General features: G+C 43.8%; 1 protein-coding gene across 1 annotated transcript in view; it reads right to left on the reverse strand.

Moving 5' to 3' along the window:
* Window positions 1–5,024: 5,024 nt before the first annotated feature.
* Window positions 5,025–16,366, reverse strand: part of LOC134969810 (uncharacterized) — a 36,899-nt gene continuing 25,557 nt past the window's right edge. Inside the window, exon 5 of the mRNA XM_063945991.1 lies at window positions 5,025–11,323. Coding sequence (XP_063802061.1) covers window positions 5,345–11,323 — 5,979 coding nt within the window. The 3' untranslated portion in view covers window positions 5,025–5,344. The remainder of the gene's footprint in view (window positions 11,324–16,366) is intronic.

Below are 16,366 nucleotides of genomic sequence, written 5' to 3' on the forward strand. Positions count from 1 at the left end.
TCAACTGGGAAGCGGATTTCCTCAGTCGTCAGGACGTGCACGCCAGAGAGTGGAGTCTTTATCAGGAAGTCTTTCAACTCCTAGTGGACAAGTGGGGTCTACCAGATGTAGACCTGATGGCATCTCGACACAATCACAAAGTTACAGTCTTCGGATCAAGGACAAGGGATCCTCAAGCAGCGTTCATAGACGCACTGGCAATTCCATGGAACTGTGAGCTGCCCTACGTGTTCCCTCCAGTGTCACTCCTGCCCAGGGTACTACGGAAGTTCAAACAAGAAGGAATACTACTTCTAGTCACTCCAGCATGGCTCAGACGACATTGGTTCTCAGACCTCCAGGGTCTATTGATAGAGTGTCCTCTTCTACTTCCTCAACGTCCAGACCTCCTCGTTGAGGGCCCTTGTGTCTACCCGGACCTGGCCAGGCTGGCTTTGACGGCATGGCTCTTGAAGCTTCACTCCTGAGGGCCAAAGGATTCTCCGAGGTGGTTATCCAAACTATGGTTAGGTGGTTATGCAAACCGGCTTCTGCACGGATTTATTATAAGGTCTGGAATTCTTACTTCACCTGGTGTGCTGCTAAGAATTAGGATGCTTACAAATTTAGTACTTCCAGACTTCTGGCTTTTTTGCAACAAGGTCTGGATTTAGGACTTCGTCTGGCCTCCCTCAAGGTTCACATATCTGCCTTGTCAATGTGTTTCAGAGAAAAATTCCATCTATGTCTGACGTTCATACAGTCACTCAGGGCGTACTGTGGATTTAGTCTCCCTATGTCACTCCTGTGGCTCCATGGGATTTGTATGTTGTGCTGAATGCCCCTCAAGAATCTCCATTTGAACCTCTTTAGTCAGTGGACCTTAAATGGCTTACGGCTAAGGTCCTTTTCTTATTGGCTATTGCCTCTGCCAGAAGGGTATTGGACTTAGTCGCTTTGTCCTGTCCTGTCCACCCTTTTTGATATTTAATCGCGACCAAGCAGTTCTCCGAACTCGCCCCAGTTATTTACCTAAGGTGGTGTCATCGTTTCACCTTAATCAAAGGGTAGAGAATAGTTCCCTAGTAGAAGAGTTAAATACTTTTTACTCCAGATTTGACAAGAAAGATAATATCAGTGTTGAAGCTGTGGAGACTAGACTAGGCGAGGTCCCCATAATACTTGACAAACAAGAAGTCTTGAGATTTTTGCGTGGTGTCACTATAGGTAAAGCTGCTGGTCCTGATATGATTCAGAGTAAAATCCTTAGGGACTGTAGCAATCAGTTAGTGGGTATCCTTAAGTTGCTTTTTTATTGTATCTTTACATTATTGTAAAGTTCCCAAATGTTTCAAAGCAATGACCATTATTCCTGTGGCGAAAAAGAGTGTGCCCAAATGTTTAGACCAGAGGTTCCCAAAATGTGTGCCGTAGCTCCCTGGGGTGCCTCGGGTCACTTGCAGGGGTGCCCTGGGTTGGTGGTCCAGGACCAATTCAAATTATTCATGGTCAATATAATAGGCAAAATCAGTGCTGGTGGCTGCCAGTCATAAAATATGTGGCCAAACAGAAGCAAATCTTGTCCCTCATCACACAACTGACCCTAAGGATGACATATAAACGTGATAAACTTAATGTAATATTTCTTTCTAAATTTCTCAATAAGAAACTTTTGGCCTAGGGGTGCCATGAAAAAAATTCTGATATTCTAGGGCGCCGTGATTCAAAAAAGTTTGGAAACCACTGGTTTAGACGATTATCGTCCTATTGCATTGACTTCCTTGGCTATGAAGTGCTTCGAACGCCTGATATTAAGACATATTAAATCTAATTTTTCAGCAAATTTTGATCCTTTGCAATTTGCATATCGAGAGACTCGCTTTACTGATGATGCAGTTCTGACTGTCTTACACCAGGCGCAGAACCACTTAGAGAAGAAGGGGACATATGTAAGAATTTTATTTGTGGATTTTAGTTCTGCTTTTAATACTATAATACCAGTATCTTTGGTCTCTAAGCTTTTTTCTCTAGGCTTAAATGGGTTTTACGTGCAATTGGATTTTACATTTTCTGACTGATCGCCCCCAAGTAGTTAAGCTAGGTAGTTTTTTTTTTTCTAGCAAGGTGCAGTTAAAAACTGGTGTGCCTCAGGGGTGTCTCTTGAGCCCATTATTATATTCCAAATTTACATATGATTATTTTTCAACTGTGGAATCTGTTAAGTAGTGAAATTTGCCGATGATACAGCGGTAGTTGGTTTGATTAGCAAAAATGATGAGGATGATTATGGACAGGAGGTTTTTAGATTGTTACAATGGAGTAAGGAAAATCATTTGCGTTTAAATACATCTAAAACAAAGGAGTTGGTAGTTGATTTTAGGCGAGGTAGTTGAAGACCGCTACTTCCTGTTTTTGTGGATGGCATGCAAATTGAGGAGGTAGATTCTTTCAAATTGTTGGGCATCTATATTTCCAGAGACCTAACCAGGTCTTTAAACTGTACATTCTTAGTTAGGAAGGCGCAGCAGCGCCTTTTTTTCTTAAGACGACTTAAAGCTGCTTGTTTGAGTACAGATATGCTGATTAGGTTTTATCGCAGTATAGTAGAGAGTGCTCTGACTTATGGGGTGACAGTATGGTATGGGAACTGTACTGTGGCTGATAAGATTTCCTTGGAACGTGTGGTCAGAACTACAGGCAGGGTCATTGGCGTGTCCCTTCCATGTATACATGATCTTTATGAAAAGAGAGTGTTAAAAAGAGCTAGAAATATATTGGCAGATTCTAGTCATCCAAATTACTCAGTTTTTGAGAGATTACCATCACAAAAACGCTTTAGAAGTGTAAGTACACATACAAAACGTATGCTTAATAGTTTTTTTCCAACAGCTATACGTGCAATAAACGGTTTAATGAAATGAGATAATTTATAAGTAAGACTTGTTTTATTGTTTGTTTTATTATGCAGGATGTTTATTGGAAAATTTAATTGACATTTCATTTGTCTTGTCTTGTTAATGACAATAAAGTATTCTTATTCTTAATCAAGAGATTGTGGTTCCGGCCTTCATCTCTTTGGACTTGTCCTCCAAAGAGCGGTCTTTGGATGTGGTAAGGGCCCTCCGTATATATGTGGAGAGGACTGCCTTTTTGTACGGTTTGGTTTCCACAAGCGTGGCTGGCCTGCTAATAAGCAAACCTTGGCCAGATGGATTAGAATGGTGATAACACAAGCTTATGCGCAGGCTGGACTTCCAGCTCCTGCTGCTATTAAAGCCCATTCTATTCGGTGTATTGGAGCTTCTTGGGTGGCCCGCTGTGGCGCATCTGCATAACAATTGTGCAAGGCGGCTACGTGGTCCTCAGTTAACACGTTCATTAGGTTCTATGCCTTTGGTACTTTCGCCTCCCAGGATGCTTCCTTTGGACGCCAGTTTCTCATACCCACTATGGTGCGCCCTTGAGGAACTGCTTTAGGACATCCCTGATGTATCCCCTGTGGAACACAGTGTACCCCACTGCAGAAAAGGAGATTTATTGTAGATTTACCATGGTTAAAGCTTTTTCTGCGAGGTACACTGGGTTCCATAGGGTGCCCACCCTGACCAGTAGCGGATCTTGCCACGGGCAAGCAGGACTTTTGCCCGGGGCGCCGCCTTCCGGAGGGCGCCGGCGCCATCCGGAGGGCGCCGCACCATGGCAAGATCCGCTGCTGCTGTGGTGCCCCCCCGCTGCCGTGTCCCGCTGTCCGTTCCGTAGTGAAGGGAAACTAGACGCTACGCGTCTAGTTTCCCTTCGTGGGCTGCCCGCAGTGAAGGGAAACTAGACGCTAAGCGTCTAATTTCCCTTCCTGGAGAGGACCTTCACTGTAATGATGTGCGGTGCGCGTTGACGTCATCGCGCACCGCACATCACAGGTCCTCTCCACGAAGGGAACTAGACGCTTAGCGTCTAGTTTACCTTCGTGGAGAGGACCTTTGCTGTGCGGTGCGCGATGACGTCATCGCGCACCGCACATCCTACAGCAGTACAGGGGGCGTAACTGACCACGCCCCCTGTATGAAGCCACGCCGCCCGGGGCGCCCGAAGCCCCGGAACCGGCCCTGACCCTGACTTAGCTTAGCACTTAGCTTCTATGGGTTTGTATGGCACTAGCTGCTGGTCCCTCCTCCTGTCGTTGAGAACGTGGTTCTATGTGACTAACATCTACCGTCTCTTTTACCTGCTCCTACATTGGACTGGTTAATGAAACTGAGCTCCAGTGCCTGGAGGCGGGGTTATAGAGGAGGCCCCGCAATGCATCCTGGGACAGTGTAAAGCTTTAGCTTGTTGGTGCCTCTGGATCAAGATCCATCTCTACACCCCGATGTATTCCCTGTGGAACCCAGTGTACCTCGCAGAAAGAGATTTAACCATGGTAAGTCTACCATAAATCTCCTTTTTCATGGCTGAGCTATATTAGAATGAATTATCACAGGTTGATTTAACCCCATAAAAGAAGGAACATATACGTTCCGGTTGTCTAATATTGTGTAGTATATTCTAACGATATGCTCACTGTGATTACGGTTTATTGAAGATTAATCAGGACCACTTATAAATATCTTTTTATCAATTGTAAGTGCAAACATAAGACCAGAAATATTCTTGTGAGCAATTTAATGGGCCCTACACACTTGCCGATGTGTGTGAGCGATATGAACGATCTCGTTCAGTAATGAACGATAACTTGTTCATATCGCTCAGTTTGTATGCACCAACGATGAACGATGCGCGTCCCTGTGGTTGTTCATTGTTGGTTTTCCCTCATTTAGCATAGCGAGCCAATTTGGACGATGGTCGTTAATCGTTGAAAATGAACATCGTCCAAGTCGGAAACATCGCCAAGTGTGTAGAGTCCATAAGAGACTTCTTTATTAAGATATTGAACTAAAATCACACTGACTCTATTAGGCCCTACACACTAGGCGATTGGCCGTTGGAATTGAAAATATATACAGGAGACACTTAAATTATCAATGTTACAAATACACAGGACATCGTCATTTTCTCATAAGTAAAACTTTATTAATAGGACATTCAAGTGGACATACTGTACATTGCAGATTTTAATCACATTTTTTTCAATCTATTCACACACTTCTAGATTTCTTTGTCCTATTTTACTGGTTTTAACTTTTAACCTATGGTTCTAAACTTTTAAATTGTAAATATTTTTAATGTTTAATGTACTGTATCTTTCATTTGTGCACCACATTAGCTAAATCTTTTTGTCTGCTTGACGCTATATATACATTACTTGTCAATGGTAGCACTTTTGACATTTCGAAAATGCCATATTGGGGCCTATATATATTTAGATTTTTCAAGAATAAAATTGTGTATAATGGGGCCAAGGTCCAGTGTAACTGGTGCTTACAAGATTGAAATGCAAACAATCTTTTATAAACGGCTTACACATTTTCAAATGAAGATGTCTGTGTTTTTCTGAGATGAACCAGTTTTTCACAATAATGCCAAGCCCTTCGTCAGATTTATTTTTATACACAAAGATTATGTCAAGGTCATTACTTGATTTGTTTTGAGAAAATCCCAATATGTCACCGGAATCTTCAATATAAATCTGATCATCTTTTACATCAGTAGCAAAGTTGTCAATCATTTTCATACCAGTAGCACCGATAAGACAATACACATCTTCTCCTTCTCCTCCATGAAGGGCATCGTGTCCACCCATTGGCTGAATAAGATCATTGCCTCCTCCACCACTTAAGTAGTTGTTATCATCATTGCCTACCACAATGTCATCATAACTGGTACCCAGTACATTTTCCATTCCAAAGTAAAGGTCGCCTTCTGCATCCCCACCAGCTCCGTAGCCAATATCCAAATTTATGAAAACTCCAGTTTTATTGCTAAAGTCTCCAACAAACAGTAAGGTATCTGATCCTGGTCCTCCATAAATTGTGTCAGCCCCCTGGCCCGCATAGATAACGTCATCCCCTTCACCACCCAAGATTAGGTCATTTCCTTTACCTCCGTGGATTTGATCATCTCCAGGTCCTCCTGAAAGATAATCTTTGCCATCAGACCCTTGGAGAACATCATTCCCTTCTAGGCCAAACAATACATCCGTGTTCTTACCCCCTATAATTGTGTTATTCAGCGTATTTCCAGAAATAAAGTTTCTTTTCTGGAGAGACCCGTACACTATGGGTACAGAACGGAAAATCTGAGATGTTAGATCAAGATGTAATTCATTAGGGAAAAATCTCTTGTCTATGAACATTGGTTGGATCTCAAATGTGTCATCTGAGAAAGTGAAGAACACATCGTTGGTCTGCACTATCAAATGTCTGTAATTGGATATTGTTTTATAATTTGAAAGCCGGCAACGCCATTTGGCAACTGATGGAGCAGTCAGAAGTAGGTCTTTTTTAGGTAAAAAATACTTTTCAGGTATTTGTGTGTATTGTATAGCTTTAAAGTCTACATCAAGTTTGAGATAATCTACTTTGTGGTCAGTTGCAAAATTGTTAATTTCATAGGTGCCTTCATAGTGTTTCCTCAATACGTAGGTGTCGCTGCCCTCTTCACCCATCATTGATGCTCCGTTTGTTCCTGGGTCAATATAATTGTCTTTTGCATTCCCATAGATTTCTATCATTCTAGGAGGACCCATTATGTTGCTTGCCCCAGCATATATACCGGACTTAGTGTCAATAACATTTATAGGTAGCGTGTCTCTGGAGTTGTCAACAGCATGTACCACAGGTTCTGTTCCACTGGGCAAACTGAAGGTTATTCCATCCTCTGTGTGTATTTTTAAATGTCTGAAACTTTCTGATGTGAACCAGCTGTGTAGTTGAATATTGCAAAATGATTCACTACTGGTTTCGATATCAGCATTGGGATCAGTATGATGTAAAGCACGGTATGATTTACTACTGATTCTGAGGTCAGTATTATCATCAGAAAAATGCAAAGTGTTGTAATTCCTGTTAACATAAAGTAAATCAGTGGCACCATCTTCTGCATAGTTATTTATCTCCAAATTAAAGGATGCACTGTCACACCCTATAACATATATGTCGCTTCCATCTCCTCCTGTTACCTTGCCTCCACCTTTTCCTGTTTGAATGAAGTTGGATTTTTTATTTCCTGTTATAATATCATAATATGGGGATCCGATCACAGTCATTATATGCTCATTTCCTGGAATGGTCTGTAAATCAATGTTTATACCTTTCTTCGAATCACTGTAGTCTAATATCAGTGGGCTGAGCTGTGGCTCCGCTGATGTGTTGGAGACCTGGAACATCACAAAGTCTTTGGTTTTGAATACGATGTGCTGCCACTGCCAACCTCTCTTCCAGTCCTTGATGATAACACATGTTCTCCCACTGGAATCCCATATTTTCAGAGACTGGGGTGGAGCAATATCAACTCTCAGAGTGACGTAGTCCACAGGCAGTTCTACCATGTCAATTAGGCCATCATCTGCAAAGTTATCAATGGTGTCACAGCCTCCTTTATCCTGTATTATATACATGTCTTTACCTTCGCGTCCAGAGAGGTGGTTGACACCACCCCGACCCTGAATGACATTATTTAGCTGGTTTCCATTTATAACGTCATCATAGTCAGTTCCTACCACTGTGACTACTGTCTTCCATGTTGGATTTTGCAGGTTAACTTCTACCTTCGAATGTTTCTTTGAGAAATCCAAAACAGTAGGGGATAAAGCCACAATTCCTTTCCCCGTAACTTGTCCAACATCAAACAAAATCCCTTCTGAGCTCTTAAATTTCATATGCCTGTATTCTTCTCCAAGGAACCAGTCTTTAATCAGAACTAGATGCAAGTTGTTGTTGAAAATCTTAAGATTGTTGCCGGTTTTCCTTGCCCGTATTTGCTGAAAGGTATTGTTAAAGAGTAAAAGGTCCATGGCTTTATCATCTGCCTGATTGCAGATTTCCGTTATCCCTCCATCCTGTGGGATATAGTAAATATCTTGGCCATTGCCACCATGGACAAAAGTGTTCTGTGGCCCTAAGAAAAAGATATCATTGCCATCTTTGCCATAGAGCTCATAGTGATATTTATCCAGGGTGTATGAAAGACCTTTGATTATGTTTTGTTGCACAGCATAGAAGCGATTGGGTTTGGCATTACCCAAGTAAGTGCCATACAGTGTTGCGATGTCCTGAGTAATGGAAGAAATGACGCTCTCCTTTCTTACAGGAATGAACCACAAGACAGTGGCTGATTTCTGCTTCATTTGAATATTCACAGCTTCCCCGATCCCCATAACTAGGTCCACCGATTCACAGTCCTTTTCAAAGTATATTTCTTTTGTGATTCTGTTGGATGTGATGGGATCATGGAGTGTGATGACCATTGAACTGTGATCTGTCAGCTCAATGCGCAAGTTTCCTCCATAGGCAGAATCCTCCCCTTTAGTGAAGTCTATTAGTTTGTGGCATTTACCATCTTGCTGCTCATCTAAGATCTTGAAGTAGTTCTCAGCAGTTTGCAGTTGGTGCACTGTGTCCATGCTCTGCCTGTGTTCCGTTTCAAGATTGTGAATATTATAGAACAGTCCAATAAAAGATATCTGCTCATATATTTCTACAAAGCTGTTTGAGACATCTTTCAGGGCTAAGCCAGTCCCTTTAATAACAGCCACAAATTTCTCCCCTGTGTTGGCATCAGGAGGTAGAACGTCTAGCTCATGTTTGATTTCATTGTACAGTGGATCAAGTAGTAGACGGACTATACTCAAAGCTACAGTGACTGGTAGCAATTCAGGACCCCCCAGAGCTGTGAGAAATATTACTCCATCCAGAACTGCATCTGCTATCCCAATCGGAGTGTTTTGATGCAGATCTTCATATATGTTAAATACAGTGAATCCTACTGAAAGCAGAGGGATCATCTCAGCTACTTCGCCAGCTTTAGCCAGAGTGCCAGTGATTTGCGTTTCTGTGGCTTCCTCAAGCCCAAGCACAGAGATCTTGGAAACTGCAGTCTTAGCAGTAGCGCTAACAAAGTCATTCACCGCTGCATTAACACCAGTCAGTTCGGTTACACCGTGAACCCCCTGAGCAAGCATGACCCCCCCCTCCCAGTCTTTCCCTTCAGCAAACATCTGATTTGCAGATTGGAAGCCCATTAGAGTACCATAGATTCCCAGACCCTGGTTGATCTTGCTGGAAACTGGGGGGATATCATTAAAATAGGAATGTATGAGCTCTTCGGACTTCAAAGGACTTTTTTCATCCGGCATTAAAATCTCCTTAGTCTCAGAGGGATTCAGTTTACTCTGTAATATTATCTTGACACCACCTTCCGATCTCTCTAGTGACTTCACCTTCTGATATTTGGCGAGGTCTTCAGGAGATTGTTCCTTTATTTTATGGTTTATTTTCTCAGCAAATTCTTGTCTGTCTTCCATCATCTTTAATTGGAGTTCTGTCTGTAAACTCTTTCCTCCCCCTGTCTCTTCTAGTGTTTGAAGTCCCCTTGTAACATCTTCTGATAACATGTTTGGCATTGTGTAGAGAGCATCAATGTTCAGATCATTTAGTGGAAGTTCCTCACTTATAGCTCCCATTAGTCTTCCAACTTCACTTGCTGACATATCTTTTGATTTCTTTGAAGCATCGGTGCGAAAATATCTATCCCTGAATTTTCGAGTTATCCACCTCTTCATTATGGAGATAGTCCTTTGTGAAACTTGTTCTTTCATGTTCTGATCAGCAGTCTCAAAGCGCATCCCTATAGCTGCATTGTTCCCTGTCCACGTCAAACCTCTTGTCATCGGGTGCAAATTACGAAAGGTATTCCATGAAGGCACAAGATCCCACAACAAGCGATTTGTGATGAACATTTCTGCATTACGAACAACCTCAGAAATATGAGTGGCAATAACAGCCATCCCATCGTAACCATTAATCTCGCCGATCTCCCCATGCTCACCACTGACCCACTGGTTTGCCATTTTCCCAAAAGTTCTCTCATTTCTCATGTTTTTGAATAAATCATATGAAACATGACTATTCTCTTTAAGGTCTGCAAAATTGTTATCTAATAGATGTCTATCCGTTGCTCCATGTAGCCTTACATAGAAGTCTTTCATGTTTATGCTGTAGATGTAATCTTTGAAGCTATAATACTTCACAGAATTTTCTAGATTGTTCTGAACTGTATTAAAAAGTATTCTCAGATCTCTTATGTTTCTGTTGTTTTGGATTTGTCTCCATGTATCTGCCAAATCCGTGTTCTGGTCTATCATTATTCCGTATTTCTGTAACATTTCCTTCCTTGTTTCCAGGCTTTCTCGTCTTATATTGTTAGAAGTTTGTATGATATCCTTAATATTGTCCAGTAAATTATCTAGACCTGCTACAGTTCGAACGTCAAGCGTTTCCTGTAGTATATTTCCTGTGTTACGATCTGTGTGATATACATCCATCGTGTTTTCCTTCAGCTGTGTATTCATTCCTTGACTAAATATTTCTGTCATCCTCCCCTCCATAAACTGTGTAATATATTCATCTGGAATTCTGTAGACGACCCTGTTTTCTTGGTAATATAGAGGCCTATTATCTATCGGCCGTGGGGCCAGTGGGTTGTACTCCATGGCAATTCTCTCGCCCTCTATCCACTCCGGGCTTCTCCCTCTAGAATCGCTCACCTCTCTGAGATTGCCATCCTCCCCCAGGTAGAACTTCCGCTTGTGAGCTGGATTATGTTTGCTCCACAGCTCGGGGTCATCTAAATCAACCGTCACTTTGCTTCCATCTTCCTGCACTACGGCCTTTGTGGTGCGAATGGTGACTGATCCGACAGCGAGTCGTCCTTCTCTCAGGCCCAACAAAAACTCCTTGGCAAATGTTTCACCTTGTTTTCCTGCTCCAATGTCACAAGAAACTATACTAATCTCCTCAAGCCTACGTACATCCGATGACCAGTGCAGGGGGGACGAGGGATCCCTCAGCTTTAGTAGGACTTCAGACAACTGATCTGCTGTTTTTCCACCCACGGACGCTTTGCCATCTCTCTGCCCTCCATGCCCTACCACAGTGAACTTGGTATTTTTTGTTATCTCAATGGCATTGTTTCCTATCAACTTTAAGAGTTGGAATTGTCCCAATTGCTCATCCCACTGCAGCAAACTTTTTGAACGATCCCCGGTTGTCTCCTTGTTGACCAAGGCTTCAGCAGCGTTTTGGACCGTCTCATCTGATCCAAGCTGGAGTATCATGTCATGGTCTATAGCGTCCATTTCTGCCAGTTCCTTTGTCTCTTTATTCACTTTTTCCCCGACAGTGAAAGCTACCTGTGAATGACATTTATTGTTAGTGTTGCCTGACAAAGTAGGTTTTGTTTTATAACCCTATTTTCTGAGGGTTTGGTAAGGAAGGTTGATAGTTTCTAGGTTGAGCACTATTGGTCAACAGTAACTAGGTCGACAGAGTCTCTAGGTTGACATGTTCTAGGTCGACAGGTCAAAAGATCGACATGAGTTTTTTTTTTGTGGGTGTCGTTTTCTCCGTACACTGACCGGGAACCCCAATCAGTGCACCGTGTCCCCTCACAAGGCTCGCGTTCGGGCAGGGTGCCTCGCTGCGCTCTGCAGAGGTTACTATTCCCAATCGCAGTCCGTGTGGATCGTTAAGTACGAAATAGTTTAATTTAAAAAAAAAAAAAAATCATGTCGACCTTTTTACCTGTCGGCCTAGAACATGTCGACCTAGAGACCCTGTCGACCAATAGTGGTCGACCTAGACAGTGTCACCCTAGTTACTGTCGACCTAGAGACCGGATCCCATTTTATGATTAAGCAGGATGTCAGTAGGTTCCCCAAAGCAATTGGACTATTTAACTGTTCAACTTCTTACACATTTATCCTATAAAGGAAAAATATATTTAATCTTCACTAGAAAAATAAAATTTTTGGTAGGCATAATATGTCTGCATAAGTCATTAACCACTTAACTGCCAATTTTTTTTATTTTTTTTTGCAAAAACCATTCCGAAAATGTTTATTTTTTATTTATTTTTGTGAATTAGGTGAAGAACATGTATTTAAACTTCTCCACAATGATTTTATTAGGACACAAAAATATTTCGAGAAACAAAAAATATTTTGAAAAACATTGGAACATCGGTCAACGTCGGAACATCAATAAACATCGTGACCATTATGACTGATGCCGGTAAGGGGAGGAGAGAGATGTGGAGTAAGAGGTGACGCTGGACTGCTGGCCACAGTGATCGGGACAGAGGGGTGCATAGCCGCAGGAGTGTTTTTATTTCTTGATGCTAGCAGGAGAAGGGGGGAGTGTGCTGGGATGCTTGTCAACAGGCTCATTTACATTTATTATGTATATTTTCGGCAATTAACCACAAAAATGAAGCATCCCCTGAATGTATCACAGGGGGATCTCCGACACCTGCTGAAGATTCCCCCATAGGTTTCTATGGGAGATGCAATTATCACAGTTCTGACTGGATTCCTCATATTCTGTGACTTACCTCTGCCATGTCTCCTGCAGTTCCGTCTATCCTCCATGCTGGGTTTTAGCCAGCACTCCAGATCATACTTGCCTACTCTCCCAGTAGCTGCGGAAGGCTCACATTTTTTTGGGTAGCCACCTGCACCCCCGGAAGAGTAGGCAGGTCTCCCGCATCCTGCTCGCACCCTAGTAATGCGGGCAGGATGGAGAGATAATCTCTGTAAGGTGGGGAAGGAGTTAAAATGTCGCAAATCGCATCATTTTAGACCCGCCCCCTTCCCGCGGCCCCGCAAATCACAGCTTTTTTTTTTCTTTCAGATGTGGGGGCGGGGCTTGATGGTGTCGCAGCCCGGCCCCTCCCCCCGATGTCTCCTGCAGCATCTTCTCTCTGGGCTTCTCCCGGAGAGGAGAAATTGAAAGTAGACAAGTGTCCTCCAGATTCAAGTATTTCCTGACCAGCTTGCATTCAGCATACAAACTTCACTCTACAGTATGTTACTCACTCAGATTAAGGGGGACATTTACTAAGCAGTGATAAGAGCGGAGAAGTGAGCCAGTGGAGAAGTTGCCCCATTAACCAATCAGCAGCTCTGTATCATTTTATAGTATGCAAATTATAGATGTTACTTCAGTGCTGATTGGTTGCCACGGGCAACTTCTCCACTGGCTCACTTCTCCCGCTCTTATCACTGCTTAGTAAATGTTCCCCTAAGCCACCTGTGAAGGAATTTCTTTGTGTGAGTAATCAGCAGAATCCAGTGTCCAGCATCTGGTCTCTCTGTTCATTGTGTCCACATGAAGTGGATCTCGGGTTGTCAGCTGAGCGGACTGTCGTCCAATGTTATTCCTTGTGTGTGTCAGCTGACTTTCTCCACCAATGACAAGCTACCTGAGGGTATATAAACAAGATTCTGGGAACAGGAGGGAGCCTGACCAACTTCTACCTCTAGAGACCGCAAGCTCCTGTTTGCTGTTTCCAGACACTGTACTTTGGGGGTCCTTCCGACCTGATCGCATGCTAGCTATTTTTTGCAGCGCTGCGATCAGGTCAGAACTCGGCAAAACTGCGCAAGCGTATGCACCGCAATGCGCAGGTGCATCTTATGGGTACAAAGCGGATCGGAGCTGGGCGATGGATTTAAAGAAGAATCCGTTCGCACAGCAGATCGCAAGGTGATTGACAGGAAGAAGGCGTTTGTGGGTGGCAACTGACCGTTTTCTGGGAGTTGTTGGAAAAACACAAGTGTGTCCAAGCGTTTGCAGGGCGGGTGTCTGACGTCAATTCCGGGACCGGACAGGCTGAAGTGATCGCAGCGGCTGAGTAAGTGCAGACCTACGCAGAAACTGCACAAACTGTTTTTGTACCACTCAGCGGCACAAGTGTTCGTACATTTGCAAAGCGAAAATACACTCCCCTATAGGCGGCGACTATCTGATCGCAGCAATGCAAAAAATAGCTAGCGAACAATCAACTCGGAATGACCCCATTTGTCCTCACTAGGATCTCCAGCGCTTCTCAGTATTCTCCAGTACCGATTACCATCAGTTATCTCCAGCGCTTTTCAGTATTCTCTAGTACAGATTGCCATCGGTTATCTCCAGTGAACTTCAAAATCCATTAACATCAACTGTCTTCCAGTGCTCTCCATTATCAATTGCCATTGATTATCTCCAGTGAGCTTCAACATCGATTGCCATTGATAGTCTTGTAGTGTTCTCCAGTGTCTTGTAGTGTTCTCCAGTGTCTTCCAGTGTTCTCCAGTGCCGATTACCATCAGTTAATGCCAGTGTTCTTCAACATTGATTAACATTAATTGTCTTCTAGTGTTCTCCAGTACAGATGACCATCGGTTATCTTCAGTGATCATCAGCATCGAATAACATTGATTGCCTCAAAGTGTTTTCAGTACCGACTACGTCTTCTGCTGCCTTCCCAGTCAGTAACTCCTCCTTTCAGCTCACCAGCTCAGACCACCAGGGACCAGGTCATGATAGCGGTGCTACCAGATTTACCCATTTCTAGGATGCGAGGCATTGTAGCCCGTTGTAGCTGCACATTGCTGATTCAGCCGGCAGAACCCTCCCCAGAAAAGGCCGTTGTGCGTGTGCGGTCACAGCAGAACTCGGAGCACATTGCAGGGGCATACTCCCCTATCCATGAGGGAGCTCTATAGAACAAACCGCTCATATAATCGCATTCTGCAATGCAATTCTGGGCGCTAATGTTGCGCATAGATTGTATTGCAAATGTGATTAATAATAAATGGGATAAACCTAACATACAAGTTGGTATGTATGTATATATAGTATGTCTAAGAGCTTATCGGAATGGGGGATAAAAGAGATACGTTTCTGGGCCTTGACCTTGGGGAGGGGAATTTTGTTATGCATAGCACACTTCCATAACGTGTACACAGTGCCTTGCTGAAGTATTCACCCCCCTTGGCTTTTTTCCTATTTTGTTACATTGCAACCTGTAATTTAATTTTCTCTTACATCCTAGAGGATACTGGGGTCCATTTAGAACCATGGGGTATAGACGGGTCCACTAGGAGCCATGGGCACTCTAAGAAATTGATAATGTGGGCTGGCTCCTCCCTCTATGCCCCTCTTACCAGACTCAGTTTAGAAAATGTGCCCGGAGGAGCCGGTCACGCTGAAGGAAGCTCCTGAAGAGTTTTCTGCATTTATTTTATCTGTTTGTTTTTTTCAGGCAGTTCTGGTTGGCACCAACCTGCCTGCTTCCTGGGACTTAGGGAGGGGAACGGCCCAACCTATTGAAGGGTTATTGGTCCCGTTCCCCGCTGACAGGACACTAGCTCCTGAGGGAACTATTTGCAAGCCTCACCACGGCGAGCGTACATTCCCGCAGCACACCGCCACCCCTAACAGAGCCAGAAGAATGAAGAGTGGAGAGTACTGAGCCGGCGTCCCGGTTAGCGGGGTGCCGGCCATTATGGTGGCACGAGGGTACGGAGCCGCACGGCTTCTAAACGGGGCAAAATGCGTCTCCAGACATAGTACACAACTGCGTCTCAGTACACTGTACACAGTACCCATACTGGCAACACAGCCTTAAAACAGTTTCTCTCCATTTTAAGCACCAGATTCCTCAGCCAGTATAAAAAAAGTGGGAAGCCCACGTGCCATTGAAGGGGCGGGGCTTTACTATGAGAGGATCCAGCAGCTCACCAGCGCCCTTTTCCCTCTGCAGTGGACACAGATGTTGACTGACAGGGACACGCAGCTCCTCCAGTGTGACTCCAAATGACCTCAGCGGTACCAGGGGGTCATAGCAGGGTGGGAACGATTACTACAGTACTAAGTCCCCTATCAAGGTACTTGGTCTGCGACCCGGCTAAGCTTGGCATTAGCGGTATGGGCTCAGTGGGGGCTGGCTCCAAACAACTCTGTGTCTCCCTGAAGGGCTCTTTGTGGGTTAATTGTGCTTAACCTTTTCCTGTGTGTGTGAGTACTGTCACATTTACATTATGTCAGGCAAAGAGTGTGTTTCTTGTACAGCGGAGTGTTCCTCTTCACCAGGGTGCTCACTACTGGGTACTCAGGGTTCACAGAAGAGCGGGGCTGAACCAGAGTGGGTTAATTCTCTTAAAGGAATGATCTCCACTCTTTCTAGATCATTGTCCCGCAATGAGAAAGAGATGCAAAACTTAAAACAGACTGTGGATGAGTTTATGAAGAGACTCAGTCCCCAAAACAGCATTTCAATCCACTCCCATTTGTCCGCAAAAGCGATCTCTGGCCCATATCCTGCAGTCTGACGCTGAATTGTCAGACTTTGAGGAGGGTGAGGTAGACGCGGAAGGGTGGATGCAGCTCTGTCACAGGGAATTCCTGATAAG

The sequence above is a fragment of the Pseudophryne corroboree genome, chromosome 11 (genome assembly GCF_028390025.1).
Source record: "Pseudophryne corroboree isolate aPseCor3 chromosome 11, aPseCor3.hap2, whole genome shotgun sequence".
Classification (NCBI taxonomy): domain Eukaryota; kingdom Metazoa; phylum Chordata; class Amphibia; order Anura; family Myobatrachidae; genus Pseudophryne; species Pseudophryne corroboree.